We start from the raw sequence: 16,831 nt of genomic DNA, 5'->3' as shown, positions 1-16,831 counted from the left end.
CATCGCTTTTATATGTATTTATTTTATTGAAATTAGTATCTGTTTACTTTCTCTCTCTTTCATAGAAATTGTCTATAAAAAACAAGATAATTTTTCTACCATATAAGTTAGAAATAAATTATAAAACCATGAGTTTATAATTGTTATAGGATTCATCAGTTACTTAAGCTGGTTAAGATTTCATCTAAAACTTTTCAGTTCACAGAGAATTCAGAATGTTACCAACATTTGAATCCAGGGATTGAGGCAATATTAATTATTTTAATATTCTTTATTTCACCGAAAAACTACAAAATATTTTTTTTATTAGTTTAATCTTTTATAAATTTATAATAATAAAATTAATATAAAATGTGCGAAAAAATGACCTAGATATTTTGTTGTGCGTGCGTAAAAATATAAGTTAAAGCGAATGAATTTATCATCATTTTAACCAAAAAAAGATATTTTACTCAGTCGCGTCGTTAGCCTCTATCATATAAGCGTGCTCGGAAAAAAGATTTGGTATATTTTAGAAATGCTATTACATTTTGACACTTTTAGCACGTGCCCCCTCCCTCCCCCAACGACGCCACTGATTGTACTTTAAGAGAATTATGTACATTAAAAAAAGGGAGACATAAAAGTTATTATAAGAAATAAAAAGGATTATGAAATGGTTGGATGTAATTTAATATACGGTAATATTTGAAAGTTTGACTAATTCATATAAAAAATCTTATAAATTTTGGGCTATGAATTTAAATGGGTAATTAGATATTACAAAAAGTCGGTTATATAATAATTTAACACAAATTTATATAATAAGCTACATAAATTATTGATTCAGAATTTTTTAAATTGAGTACAATGCGCCTTTTAATAAATATGCGTAACACAAAATAAATATAATAAAAATATCGAAACCCAGACCATAGCTAATATAATAATATAAAAAAAAGCTTATAGTAAATTCAATTATGATCTTTCTATTTTATAAAAAATTGTAAATATTTTCATCCACCACCGGTAACGGCTTGATAATCTCGAAGTTTTGGACAATCTATATCGGAGCAAGGCATAAAATCACTTCTAGAGGCGTACATCTCAAATCGAAGCGGCATGAGACAATATTCGCAGTTGTATTGGCAGGTCGGGGTTTTAAGAGGAAGCCCCATATCATTCCATACGCTTTTGAAGTCGTGGACTAAAGCATCCATAAGGGATTTCGTATGGAAAGGGGTAGGAGCTAACCTTAATCTGTTTTTTATAAATCAGAATTTGAAAAAAACTATTTATCTTACTCCTGTCTTTGATATCACTACTTTGCTCACTTATATCTTCAATTAATCTTTTTCAGAGGAACAATTTTCATAAATCTTTTTATTAAGATTTTTTCAGTAGTTCAATAAAAAATAACAATATATAATCAGAAAAATCCAATAATTTAATAATGATTAAAAATTTTCACCAGAGAAAAATTATCAAATCAAAGATCAAAATAATCATATTATATATTATTATTTATCCCCGACCAATCAACAATACGCGACCAATGACAATATGCATTGTTGATTGACGGTTGCCTTATATTTAAATATATATCTTAAAAATTACATAAAACTGTGACAAAAATATAATTTATTATCGAATTAAAATAAAGCAGTTCTACAAATTTAGCATTTTAAGCTAGACCAGAAATTTTTAACTGAAAAATGTAGACTAAAAGCATTTTTATAAGGTTAACTAAAAATACTAATTGTTTTGTCCTAATTCCCAAAGAAATTTTAATTATCATTTTATTTTAATAATAGAAGTGAAAATGGGTGTATATTTTTGAGAACAAAATTATGCACGAGCTCTATTCCTTTTAAAAAAATTATAAACCTAACATTCAGGGCTTTAAAAATAAGACTAGTTTTATCTTACAATTGAAAGATATGAATGTATACCTTTCTTCTCCCTTTGGCACTGTAGGATAGTTTATAGATTGTATGTAGTGGCCATGACGAGTTAGCAAAAGATCGCAGATTTTGGATGCTATCTCAGCATCTCCAATCTTGTTAGATATATTTTTAAAAAATTACCATGAATTTCGTACTAATAAATATAGGTCTACATTCTAAGTGTTTTTTTTCTATATATTAAGATTATTTCAATTTACACTAATAGGAATGATATGGGAAGGCGTGTGTAGGACAGGAATACCTTCTTGCATTAAAGAATTTCGAAGATATTTAACATTATGTTGATGTTTTTCACGTAACAAAACCCCTTCAGAACTCATCAATATCTGTTTAAATATTATAATAAAATAATTAAGGTATAATCGACATAAATTTTAGCTGAATATAATAAGATTAAACCTGAAAGGCAAAAATAAATTTAATCATTTTTATTAGCTCGAAAGAACATTGTTTAAATTCTGAAAAAAATAAAATGTAAACTTGAATAGAAGCTATAGCCGCTGCTAAAACCGTGGGTGGCAGGGAAGTAGTGAATATGAATCCAGAGCCATAACTTCTTACCGAGTCAATGAGACTGGTTGTACCTGCCAAGTAACCGCCTATACTTCCAAAGGCTTTACCTATCCAAAGAAATAATATCTCAAATATCATTTAGAATAAAATATTTATTTTAGTAATAATTTTAATTAAAATATGATAAACTCGTGCTGCCCTGATGGAAAATAATATTTATTTTTTTTTGTTAAAAAAATAGTTAAAATTTAAGATTAAAACTAATAAGAAAGGAAAATGAATTTTAAGAAAATAATGATTCTAAAAAATGCATTTTATTTGAAAAATTTAGCGATTTCAAGGAATAAAAGATAGAAATTAAAAACCTAAAGTTCCTGTAACCATATCCATAGCGTTGGCACAACCATTCCTCTCACCTATTCCAGCTCCGCGCGAGCCGTATAATCCTACGGCATGGACCTCGTCTACGAAGGTTAAGGCATTATATTGATGGGATATTTTGCATAAGGTAGATAATGGGCATATGGCCCCTTGGATTATTTTATACCAAAAAAAATTAAATATAGTAAAGCCTTTAAAGATTGTTTATTAAGTAGTTGCTAAAAAAATTAACCATCCTTGAGTGGTCCTGATGTAATTTAAAATATTATTCATGCTTTTCCCTATTTGACTAATTATTTATTTCTTCCTTTCTTTTACCTACTTTCTCTATTTTTTTAAAACATAATATAATAAAAAAACTAATCTCAATTATCTTATATTTTGTATAATATATATTTTCATAATGTGGATTATCACAGAAAGAATAACAATGAAAAGATTATATATGATAGTGCAATATATTATATAATAATAACGGAGATATTTTTTGTTTGTTCTACCTGACATAGAATGAACAGTTTCGAAGGCTACAATTTTAGGAATATGCGGGTCCACTTGCTTCAATAACGATTCCAAGTGATCAGGATTGTTGTGCTTGAAAATATGTTTAGGAACTAGACTATTGCGTATGCCTTGAATCATCGAGGCATGATTCCCAGAATCAGAAAATATGTGGCAACCTTTAATAATATATTGTTTTAATAAACCATCTATATAGACAATTTGTAAATTCTAACATCGACAGAATTTTTTAGTCCGCAGATATTTTGGCTGATCATGATTATAAGGTTTTTCATCGACCAAACAAATGAAATAAAAATACAGGACAATTAGTTTTAATTTAATCTTAAAATCATTATATGAAAGAGGCGTGTAAAAAAATATATTCAAAATTTTATAATTAATCTCTCCGCGGACATTTTGGCCGATCGTGAATATAAGGTTTTCCATATTTCAAGCAAAAGATAAAAAGTTTGAGACAATAAGTTTTAATGTAATCGTAAAATCTTTCTTTGAAAGGGAGAAATTTTTTCTCTTCAATCGCTATAACCCCCTCCACCCCCTATGATCGAAAATTGATGAAATCACCGAGCGGAATTAATCTCCATAATTAATAATAGTCTCGTTTGAATCTTTACTGCTTGACTAATAAAGCGGCTCTTTATGACTTCTTATATAAGACGGTGAGTGTGGCTTTGATCGAATTGTTATATCAAATCTAATCTCCAAACTATTCGCCAAATATAAATTGTATAAAAAATGGCGAGGTCTGACTTTTGAAAATATCATATTTGGATACCTTGATCAACCCATTAAATCCTTTTATTCACCCTGGCTTAGAATATAAAATTGTACAAGGTGTCCAACTTAGCACGTAAATTTTTCATGAAGGAATAAGATATAAATTAGCCTAATTGTAAACTTTATGAAAAATCGAATTTCAGGCCCAGCTTGTAAAAGTTTTGCACAAGTTGTCCGCCCGAACATTTTTTTGCTTTACAAAAACTATATGCGAGATTGTTAGGTTATGGCTATTAAATTATTCCGCAAACATTATACGCTATGTTCCATGATAAATTGACCAAAACAAGATTTTGGAAGTATTTTTAATACTAATGAAACTCGGTATGCTAGTTATAGTGTGTAAATTTTATATAAATCAAAATTTTAAAGCCCTGTCTAAAATATACCCGGAATTATGCGTTTTCAAAGTTTCTTCCTTTAACGTACCTCAAATTATTCAAAAAGTATTTAATCTAAAGTCATAAATTATATATCATTTTTTAGCTCTTTTAATTCTCGGTAGACTGTCAAAACATCAAAAATTTTCAAAACTTTAATGAAAATAAATAAATAAGTGATCTTAAATATAAAAACATATCCAAGACATAATTATAGAAAATTTTATAAATATCAGAAATTTAACTTATGATTTCATTAAAATTTGTGAAAGTTTTCGAATTTTTTAAATTGATTTTGGACACAGCTTTAGGAAAATATTATTTTTAGTGTGGACGAATTTCCAGTAATTAAAAAAAAATATTTATAGTTTTGTCCTCAAAGAAATTATATTGATTTTCAAAAAATTAAAGAAGCTCGAAAAAGAAGGTCTTTTTAAAAAATTTATCATCTATACTTTTTATTAGAATGCTATCTATCATAGAATAATCTTAGCTGTTTGAAACATATATCGGGTGTACGCATCTAATATATATAATCGCCGTAATTTATCTATTATATTGGAACAGGCTTGGGAAAACAATTCCAAAATTATTATCGGTTGACCAGGAGAAAATTTTTTTTAAATTATAATGGGTCGGGTTGGGCTTGAAAATATTTTTATAATATTTTTTATTGGAAGCTGAAAAAAAATTTTTTAAATTATAATGGGTCGGGCTGGGCTTGGATAATATTTTTATAAATTATATTGGACTACGCTTGGGGAAAATTTTTCAAATTATTATCAGCTTGGACGCTTGGGAATTTTTATTATTATTAACTATGGATCAGACATTGAGCTAAAACAAATAAACCAAGGCCCATAAAATCAGATTTTGATTGTATTTTTAAATTCATTATGATTTTTTAAAATATTTTAACTACAAAAATTATTATGATCTTTGGTTGGGATTGGGGATATTTTTTTAAAATTATTATGGACTTGGACCTTGCTTGGGAATTTTTTCAATATTAAATAATAGGCATAGATGATTAGTAATATTTTAACAAATAATATTGATATGGGTATCAAGTAAAAGCTTTAAATATATTTTGACTCAAAACATAGCATTTAAACTTAGTTTTAATGGATTGGACCTGACCTGAAGGTGGGAGGGGGTTATAAAGTATAAAAATTGGATATTATTTTCAAATAACAGGTAACAACTATAATAAGAGTAAGGAGAAAATTCTCATTCCCCATTATTGACGGACTCAGCAATGCTGACTAACGGGAACTCTACTCTTAGTTATATATTTTTCATATGCCCTTCAAGAAAGACGGGTCATCATACTTTTCTCCCTTATTAGATGATAGATGAATCAGAAATTAAGAATATCTCATGAGGTATGTTTCACAATTTACCTCTTTTCGCCTAAATTAAAATATTTTTATAAAATATATTAATAAAGTATATTTAGTACCATATGCACAAACTAATTACCCCTCAACCCCGTCATTCTTGACGGGTTATTAACTAGTAATAGATAATCTTAAGAAATTGCAATATGTGAGATAAAAAAGAGTTATTTTGACATAAAATTTTAATGTTTAAATATATAAAATGATTATTTATTAGCCTATTTTTATCAGAGACCTGCAGGTCCGGTCCTAAGCCCGGGTTCACGGGCCGGGCCATATTTTAATTTTTTAAACATACCCGGGCGGGGCCTGAAATTTTTTTAAACAAATATACTAGCCGGGGGGCCGTAAAAAACCAAATATTTTAAATCATTATTAGCTATAAAAATTAAAAATAAATATATATTTTAAAAAAATCAGGGCTGGGTCGTGCAAATGGTACCACTACAGATCCCTGATTTTCATTTTTAAAAAAATTTACCTAATAATTATTTCTTCTAAAATTAAAAAAAACCTAAATAAAATTTAAATTCTTATTTCCTCTATTTAAATTCTTACTTTAATTGTTAAATATTGGAAACTATTTGGTGAGTTTTATTGTCCAAAATTGGGGCTAGCTCAAGATAGCACTTTGTGGTTTTACCTGAAATACATAGATATTGATAATAATATTTTTTAAAATAGTAATATTTTTTAAAATAGTAATATTTTATTAACAAGAAATTTAAGGGCTATATAATAATAAATAATTTGTGAATTTATACTAAATATTTTTCAAGCAATTTGAGGTTTGTAAAAAAAGAAAACGTTCGAATTGAACTTTGAAGGCAGCGAATATGAGTGAGAAATATTCAGGCAGGCTAATTCACTATCATTCAAATTCATCCACCTATCCTTATTTACAAATTAGTTGTTAGCTGCCATCTTTTAGTTTAAGCATGATTGGGTGAAGAAATATAAGAAGTCAAAGGCTAAAGGAGTGAAACCTAATAAGACATGAGGTGATAATCAAAAGGCTTGAGTATAACCCCAAATATGCATATCAAAATCAGAGACCTACAAAGGTCCCATTTGCACGGCCCGGCCCGAATTTTTTTAAAATATATCATATTTATTTTTGATTTTTATAGCTAATAATGGCGATTCCAAATATTTGGTTTTAAAATATACGGCCCGACCCGGGTATTTCAAAAAAAAATCAGGCCTGGCCTGGGTATATCTAAAAAAATTAAAATACGGCTGGGCCGGGCCTGCAGGTCTCTGTTCTAAATTATTCTGAACCGGATTTCGATCGGAGATGGTGGGGGTAGGTTTTACTTTTTAATATAACGTTGTTAAAAACTAGTTAAACACTACGATCATTAAGAGTTCGAATTACATGATAATGAAAAATACAATTTAAAAAATTTAAACCTGGTAACAATCTAGCCAACGTGAAAAGTGTAGTATCATTAGCCACGTAACAAGAAGTGAAAAGCAAAGCCTTCTCTTTCGCGTGCAAACGGGCTAACAATTCTTCCAAACGTTCATGCAAAATACTGTTTCCAGCTATGTTACGAGTTCCACCGGAACCAGCTCCGTACTTTTCTAGGGCATCGCTTTTAAAACAAAAATATACTTTATTATATATATATAGCAGAATTGTTAAAATATTTAGATACATAAATGTTATATCTCTATATATTTAGATAATGTTCGAAAAAAGCGTCTTTCGCTGTGAAACAAAAAATGTTTCATTCACTACGAAAATAATTGAGTTTTAATAATAGATTTTCAATATGATATTAGACACGCCTTATATGATTATAATAAAAAAATGGCAACTTAAATGCTTTTAAAAAAATGTTTTAATAGTGTAAGGCAATATACATATGTACTGATTCATTTTAAAAGCATCTTTTAAGAACTTTGATACATTACATAGTGATCGGCTAAAAAAATATACAAACGAAACTTGTTGGGGTCAATAAAAACAAAATTAAATTATAACTGTTTTTATAAAAAGTAAAAGCTGCTTTTTAAATACTAATAATAAAAATAACCATATTCATAACTTTATGACAAACAAAATGATCAAATGCAATGTTGTTGCCCTGAAAGATCCCATAAAGGAATATATTTCATTTCACTTTATTTACCATTTTTATTTTTAATAATTAAAAATTCAGCTCGAAGTAAGTGTTTATTTAAAGTAGGGCTGTGCAACCTACTAAAAAAAGGTTTAGGTTCAGTGAAAAATTTCTGAACCAGGTTCGGGGTTCAGAAAATTTTTAAATCTAAATAAATTGATGCACTAAAATAAAAAACGATTCCATGAAAATGAATTTCATAAAAAAAATGTTTTTCTGAGAATTAAAAGCACATTTATGTTTTAAATATTTCAGACCTGCAGAGATACCATTTGCACGGCACGGCCTGGATGTTAAAAAAAATTTCAGGCCCAGCCCGGATTTTTTTAAAGGTTTTAAAATATATTGAAATATTTAATATATTTTTTTATTATATTAATATTTTACATGTTATTTTTTTGATATGTTTTTTAATAATTATCAAATTTTTTATAATTTAAAAAAAAAAAGTTTTTTTTAAAGAAATTTGAACCCTAAACTTCTAATTTAAAAAAAAGGTCCGTAGTTTGGACTTTAGTAAAATATCAGGGTTCGGGTTCACAGCCCTGGTTTAAAGTGCTTACTTTCTTATATATATACAATTTTATATAACTAAACCAACGCTTATTAACTTACATGACAGCCTGTATAACGACCGGGTGCCGACTCATGCCCAGGTAATCATTACTGCACCAAACGGTGACCTTCTGGGCAATAGAGCTGTATTCTTCGGCGAAAGGAAATTCGTTGGCGATACGGCCTATTTTTTTGAAAATTCTATAAGAATGATCCGACTTTTTCTGATCGAGTTTTTCTTTGAAGTAGGCGTCGTAGTTGAAAAAAGATTTAGTTCCTTTTGTTGGAGGAAAAAAAACAAGAGAATGTTAGAAAACATAGTAATTTAGTTAATCAAATAATTTAACCAAAATGTTGGGTTACATTTTTGGCAGGGAGGGACGCTCAAAGGAGTCAAAATAAGTAGACAATCACCAAGAAGAGTTTTAAACTTTGCTTAGAAACTGGCACTATATATAGTATTTTATTTTGTAAACTTATATGAATAATTAGGAAAAAGAACAAAGATGATTTAACGTCGATTTTAAACAGTGGCGTAGCCAGGATTTTATCATGGGGGGGGGGGGGGGGGGGGGTTATAGTTGTGAGACACCGATGGAGAAGGTTATACCAAAAAAGATATCTTTTTTTAATGGGAAGAGATGAGGGGTATAAGTATATTAATTGTATCTCAATTGTATGGGTTCGATTCATCTTTATATAAAAAAATTAAAATATAATCGATAAAATTTTATTTAAATTCATTTCCTAGTAAATTCGAATAATAATAGTATGGTATTGCGTTTTCAAATTAATAGAATATTATTATATTTATAAGTTATATGATTCAAAATTTATGAGATCTATAAGAAAACAAAAATAATAATTGTATTTTTTAAAAAAAATATATAATAATCTATTTCAAGAATGTCTTACCTCAAATCTAATTTTAAACATTTCTTATAAATTTCATATATATGTCGTATTGGAATATGGAATTAAATTTTATATTATTTACTGAGGGAGATCTTTAAATTTGAAAGCATTCAAGCATGTGTAAAACACATATCCTGTAAATTTTATAAATTTTCGCCATACATCTATGTGTATTTTTAAATTTATTAAGAAAAATAATTAAGAATACTTTAAAGGTTCTAGACAAAATAGTTTGATATTCACATGTTAGAATACATTTCCGATCAAAACAGATTTTTTAAATCAAAAATTGGCTATGTAAATGATTTAAAATTTAGGTTTCGAATCAACGAATTCTACATTCCATTATGACATATAAATTATTATTCTTAATTCCAATTTTATTACATAAGTTATTTCACATTCGAACCCCGCACAATATTTGATCCTAAGCTAGGCTAGATGTGGCTTAATCTTTCTTTTAATATTTTCGTGCGTATGTATTAAAGGCAGATTCGGACCCCGGAAAAATTATTTTAAAAAAAAACTTATCAATTTCCTAATAATAAATCGCACTTTTTATGCAATCCATTACTTATCTTATTTACCTATCATTAACCAATAAAATCATTATTCGATTCAAAATATTTTGGAGAACAACGTAAAAACTAAAGATTTGTCTGACATGCCAATAATTTTAAAAGTGCTACATCATAAGGACTTCGAGATTTTACAACTCATGCGTGCATGCTAAAATAATTAAATGAAAAATTAAAGAATCACTTTTTTTTTAATTATACCATACTTCCAAAAAAAGATGTATCAAATTAAAAACTATTCTTTCAATTTCAAGGTCCTCTTTTCTTTTATTAGGTTATTTTTAAAAATGTGATAAATTATTATCTAAATTTGCGCTGAAACTTCATTTTTGTTACAAATGAAATAAATTACAATTTACAAAATATGTAATTGCTTATTAAATATTTATTAGATATTAATTTACAATCATAAAGGACACGAATATTTTCTAGGGTTCTCTTAAGTAAGTCTTCATGCGTACGTGAGTTGTTTCTTAAAACATTTTTTTTCAAAATTGAAAATAATTTAAGCTATTTTTTCAGGTTCGACCTTGACAAATTCGGTTAAAGTGTGCTCTATTATTTTATACAAAAATCAAAAATAGAAGCCATTATTTTAAACCTGATGAAATAAATTTAAACTTTTTTTGAAAGTATATATTTATTTCCTATTGTATAATATATAATTCGCCTCACTCAATAGAATAAAAAGACAATATTTTAATAACAATTGGTATGGGGTACAATTTTTGAGGGGGGGGGGGTTAAAAGGTAGAATTTTGAGGGAGGGGGGGGGGGGGTTATATTGCATTTAGATGGTGTAGAAATCCTTGGTCTGGTCTTCAGGTGTCTGATATTATTGTCAAAATCTCAGCTAATGATAGATAAAACTGAAAATAATTTATCGAAATAAAACGAACCCTAGCCATTGTCCGAAGTAATATTCATTATTTTAAAATTCGATTTAAAAATTATCCGCCATATTTTTTGACATCATCCAATGTGAGAACTTGATTTTTTGGGGGATATTTTTAAAATTTTGAATCTACTCCAACTTTGCTATAAGAAATGAAAGCTCAAACAAGCACAAAATTAAATGAAAAGACAAATTTAGGCTATGTCCCTTTTTTTTAAAACCTTATAAAGAATATTTTTAACCCTTTCGCGCCCATGGATAACTTTTGGAATTAAAATTTTCCAATAGTATTTCATATGCATTAAAAATGGTCATTGATAACTTATGAAATCATATTTTTAATATTTGTTGTTTCGTATTTTATCATTAACTCGCTTTGTTTCATATGTAATCACGCGGCAAATACAAAATGATTTATTCCTTCCTTTACTATACTCATTACTAACATATACAAATAGCTTGGGTGTAGTCCCACCCTTTTTACTTTATATCTTGGTTACAAGGTTTGTTGGTATCCTTGAGTAAAAAGATCGGCATAACGTACGCTCACATTTGGGCAGGTCTATGACCAACTTGCTATTAAAGATTATTATATTATATTATATAAAGGATCAATTTTTTCGCACCCTTTTCGCGCCAAAATTATAATGCATATTTCTAGTTATCAAGCGTCAAGAATGATGGGGAATCAGAATTTTCTCCGTATAGATAAATAATAAATTTTACCTTTGACGATGGGTGAATCAGAATAGTCAAATGAGAGGAATAGATTATCCGTATTCATCCTTCCAAGATTTCTATAAATTTTCAGAGAAAAGGCCAAATATATTATGGAAAATGTGAATAAAAAAAATATGATTTGTGAGTTATAATATTTATCAATTCTTTTAGGAAATTTTCCACATCCAGACGCAATGGTTTTTGCTCTCTCACTTCGTATAAAATCTACATTCTTCTCAAAAAATCATTTAAATGCTTATACCTTCCTAAATACTCTTTTAAAAAAAGACCTGCCATCATAGATTCGAATCAATTATGGGGGTATCAGATTATCTCACAAACACCCTATTACAATGGGCTATTTATAATATTATTAGCAAAAATAATTGCCATGGGTCAAAACCCAGGGTCTTAACTTATTATGTATACTTATCAATTAGGATTTGGTGTTAAGGGAGAAGGCAAAATAGCTTCACATGCCATTTGTATTCCAAAATCCTCCTCCTAACATGGCTATTATCAAAGTAGACTTTAAAAATGCTTTCAAGGGCAAATTTCGTGAACATTTCACATTGTTTTTATCCCAAATTTCTTGTTTATCCCAAATTTCTTGTTTATCAAAATTCCTAAAGCTGTAGCATTAAAACTCCTTTATTCAGCCCACATGTCATAGATTCTGATGAAAGGATCCAACAGGGGGCAAACGTCCTCGTTTATTTTACATTGGTATTCATTATCTCAAATCTAAACTTAATTTGGATATAAATATTTGGTATCTTGATGATGGAACAATCTGTGATGCTCTTCCATTGGTTTTCAATTTTCTTGAAGCCAATTTTAAAAGACTCATTCTTAATAAGTCCAAATCCGAAATCTGTTTCCATAATAACAATATACAAAACCCTCATCTAGCAAAATTAAATTTTTTATTGAAAGTTGGAAAAGAAAAAAAAACATGTTTGTTGGGATTCGAACCCAATGCCTTAAGATTTGTAAGAGATGCTCTTGCCGATTAGGCCATAGACGCTTTTCTAAATTTACGATTTTTAAAATATATATTATAAATTGTGACACTTTGACTGTGACACGTAGATAGATAAATGTTTATGATGTAGGATGCTTTGATGAATGAGTATTTGATATGGTATGATGCTATAAGAATACTATTGGCTATTACGTTGTGAAAAATTTAAAAATATAAGAATACCTATTTAATAGTTTGAATTTTAAAGTAGCAACAAACTTTGAATCGTATGTGAATATGTCACACTTAATTATTTTATCTTCTAGCCAGATTTAAAAACATTCGCTTTTAAAAAATCATGAATTTTTAAATTTATATTATAAATTGTGAAACTGTGACTGTGACATGGCTTTTATATATATTAATATTATTTAAAAATTATCTCTTTTTAATCATTTTAAATGCTGGAAATTGAGCATAATGCTATTTGGCACCAATGGTCATTAATTAGGTATTAAAATATTTTTATCAATAAATGAAATCTTAAGTAAATTATTTAGGATATTTAGATTTCGAGTTATGGAAACGGAGGGGGGGGGGGTGTAATTTGATTAAATTTTAATAATAGTTACCTATATTGATTATCTAATGTCTATTAGTGAGTTTTTTAGATATAAGGAGAAATTCTAATTAGATATTTTATATAAATAACATGTAATATGAGATGCTTTTATATGTATTTAGATATGATTACACTTATCAGGTATCAGGGTGATATATCTGAGGCTGATATAGGGAGCTCAGGCGTAGAAGACAATTATTATCCTTTGTTGGCAGATAATTTGCCGATATCATCTTGTATTACAAATGAACTAGGTCTTGTATCTGAGGCTGATATAGAGAGCTCAGGCGTAAAAGACAATTATTATCCTTTGTTGGTAGATAATTTGCCGACATTTGTATTACAAATGAACTAGGTCTTGAATTGGAGGATATAATCGAAGATACTTCTATAACTAAAATAAAAGATAACCCCCTTTGGTCTAAAAAGACATCAAAAACATGAATAAGAGTTTATCCCAATGTTGGAGATTCCTCAGGATTCAACTCCTCTTACCTATTTTTGTAAATTCTTGGACAGCCAGATAATTAGCAATTTTGTATCGAAACAAATACTTATTCCTTCCAATGTTGTGGTAAATCTATAAATACAGATAGCGATGAAATTGACAAATTTATTGGGATATACTTTAGTTAAGATGCCTTCTATACGAAAGTATTGGTCGTTAAAACATCGATTCCACAAGTAGCTGAAATTATGACCAGCAATCGTTTCTTTTTGATGAGGAAATTTTTTCATAATAATAACAAAGATATGGTAAATAGGGAAGATAACAAAAAATAATTCCAAATTCAACCCTAACTAAAAAAATCCTAACTTGAAGAGAAGCTAGCTGTAGACGAAAATTCCCTTCAAGGGACACTCTAAATTACGACAATAAATTTAATCGAAGCCCCATAAATGTGGGATTAATGTGTTTGCCTATGTGGCTCTTACGTGTTTATATATGATTTTGAAATATACTTTGGAAAGTATACTAATGTAATTAAATCATGATTTATAAGGATTAGAGAATTGCACGGGCTGTCCCTAGCCTGACCTCAAGTCTCGGGTCGAGTTTGGACATTAAAAAAAATAAATAATATAAATATCCTAAATTATCATTATAAATCATAATGTCAATTATGAAGCCATATCATTTTTTATTATCACATTTTATCCTTAAAATGTCAATCGAATAACATGTCATTTTCAATTATTATTTTATAATTTACATAACAACCATATATCAACTATTTTATGTGATTATATTTTAGTTCATTGCATTGATTAGTTAAAAAGGTATTATTACATACTTTACTTTCATCATATTCTACCAAGTTAAATAAAATATATTTTACTAATATCTATTTAATTAAATAGCCTCATATTTTCATATTAAAAATGTATTTCAATGGATAAAAAATTTTTAAAAAAATGGTGAAAAGATTAAGAGCAATGAATATGAAGTAAAGGAAAATGGGTATGGAAAAAGTTTTCATTTATATATGATGAAAACAAAGAAAAACTTAATTATGTGCAATTTTTGCAAATAAATATATGTTTATAATTCTATAACAACAGGTTAGTATATTTATACAAATATATGATATTATTAAATTATTTTAGGCACAAATCAACTAAAACGGTATAAGTGTGTATTTACAATAGAGAGTAAAAAGACTCAATTAACAATTGATAGCCTTTTTGGTACTGATCCCAAAAAACTCAAAAGTTGTATCAAATTAAAAAAAAAGAGTGTACAAAGTACCATGTTTTGTGGACGTGATTTGAGATCATTTGATACAATTCATGAGGAAAGCTTTGTTGATTGTTGCCAATATTTTGCCAAAATTGGCTCGATAATGGAAATATTGATGTTAAAAGCATCATTCCAAATCCCACGACAATTTCTAATAGATACTGCTGCTGGTATAAGCAATAAATTATTTCCGAAATTAAACGCATATATGAAAAGGGGTCGATGTGCTGATAAAAAATATATGAAATATGGTTCAATTATTTATAATTTTTTATAGCCACCACAGACCTTTGGACTGACGATTATAAGAAAGCATCCTATGTAACTCTTACTATTCATTTCTTAAATAATTCCTGGAAGCTTAAATAAGTTGTATTGTATACATGCAAGTTTGAAGAAAAAAAGACGGGTGAAAATATTAAAAAGGAAATTATTAGAAATTTCACCGATTAGGTTTTGATTTCATTAAAAATAATTATAAAAATCAATGTATTTTTTATATCAAGATACTAAGGGTATATTTATCTGAAATGCCATCATTCTTTACAAACCAAGGAGCTAATATGATTAAATAAAGCATTTGAAAATCATAAACGATTGAATTGTGCTTCTCATCTTTTAAATACAGTATTAAGGAATACCTTTGATAATAAAAATATTGAACCTCAAAGTTCAGAGATATATCAATGTTTTGTTGATTGTAAAAGTTTAGTTACTTATATGAAACAGTGCATATGTTAAATAAACTTTTTATTAAAATATAGCAATAAATTTTAGATTAGTTAATCAACTTGATAAAACACTCCATTTGTGTGTTGAGACTCGATGGACAGACTGAAAATTGATTGAATCGATTTTTAATCAATTCAATAAAACATTGGAGATTCTCAGCTGAAAAGAGTCGATTAGGTACTAAAATATAGATTTTGAAATGATGAGGGGCCTTATCAAGTTTCTGACGCCTTTTAAAATTGCGAGTGATGAACTTGAGGGTGATTTAAAACCCACCATTCAAAAGTTATATTGTGTTATCACAAAATATTTAGTTTTCTAGCTCATCCAAACTAAAATCACATCTTAACCAGCTATCGCAAATATGCCGGGAAATAATGGTGTATAAATTTCAAATAGATATATTCCACCAAATTTCGACATTTTTGGCCCAAAATTTCGAGATATGAAAATGTAATTCCAAGAACATTATAAAGATTTGTGCTAACATATTAACACGTTGATTAATCCAGAGAAGATCACCAGAGATATGATTGGGAAAAAATCTATAAATACAAACTCACCATCTAGCTCCTACTTAACTGAAAGAGTAGTAAATAAAGGTTCATTAAATTAATAATAAAATTATTAATTAAAAAATAATAAAGTATATATATCTATTAGTATATTATGTATATTTTTTTTCTTAAGAAAATACTGAGACAGATACGTTTTTGGATTTTTCTCAATGGGAGGCTGACAATCCGTTTTCTGATGCTAGCCTTGAAGTTGACGAACCTCAAAAATACCTAGATGCTAAATTATATATCGAAGATGACAATTTAAATTGGCGGAAGACAAACCATAATGAATTTCCAAATTTAAGTATTTTGGTTCTTAAATTCCTAGCTATCCCTGCTTCGTCGGCTAGCAGTGAATGAGCATTTTCAGCTACTGGTAGGGCCTTTGAAGAAATAAGGACTTGTATAAAGACAGATAAACTGGACTCCTCATTATTTATATATCATATTATTAGCTTTGTTATACTTTTGATAATGATATTGATATGTCATTATAAT

At 28.1% G+C, this 16,831-nt stretch overlaps 1 protein-coding gene across 2 annotated transcripts in view; it reads right to left on the bottom strand.

The window, feature by feature from the left end:
* Positions 1–288: 288 nt before the first annotated feature.
* LOC135925002 (5-aminolevulinate synthase, erythroid-specific, mitochondrial-like) overlaps positions 289–16,831 on the bottom strand; it is a 28,407-nt gene continuing 11,864 nt past the window's right edge. For both annotated transcript variants that reach the window (XM_065460137.1, XM_065460136.1), the window contains 8 exons: positions 8,667–8,883; positions 7,336–7,520; positions 3,341–3,520; positions 2,825–2,989; positions 2,427–2,566; positions 2,144–2,272; positions 1,932–2,038; positions 289–1,239 (listed from right to left, as the gene is read on the bottom strand). In XM_065460137.1, coding sequence (XP_065316209.1) covers positions 996–1,239; positions 1,932–2,038; positions 2,144–2,272; positions 2,427–2,566; positions 2,825–2,989; positions 3,341–3,520; positions 7,336–7,520; positions 8,667–8,883 — 1,367 coding nt within the window. In that variant the 3' untranslated portion in view covers positions 289–995. The remainder of the gene's footprint in view (positions 1,240–1,931; positions 2,039–2,143; positions 2,273–2,426; positions 2,567–2,824; positions 2,990–3,340; positions 3,521–7,335; positions 7,521–8,666; positions 8,884–16,831) is intronic.

The sequence above is a fragment of the Gordionus sp. m RMFG-2023 genome, chromosome 2 (genome assembly GCF_954871325.1).
Source record: "Gordionus sp. m RMFG-2023 chromosome 2, tfGorSpeb1-WG-v2, whole genome shotgun sequence".
In the NCBI taxonomy this organism is placed as follows: Eukaryota; Metazoa; Nematomorpha; class Gordioida; order Chordodea; family Parachordodidae; genus Gordionus; species Gordionus sp. m RMFG-2023.
Note: the sequence above shows the minus strand (reverse complement) of the source record. Positions and strands in the feature narration are given on the sequence as shown.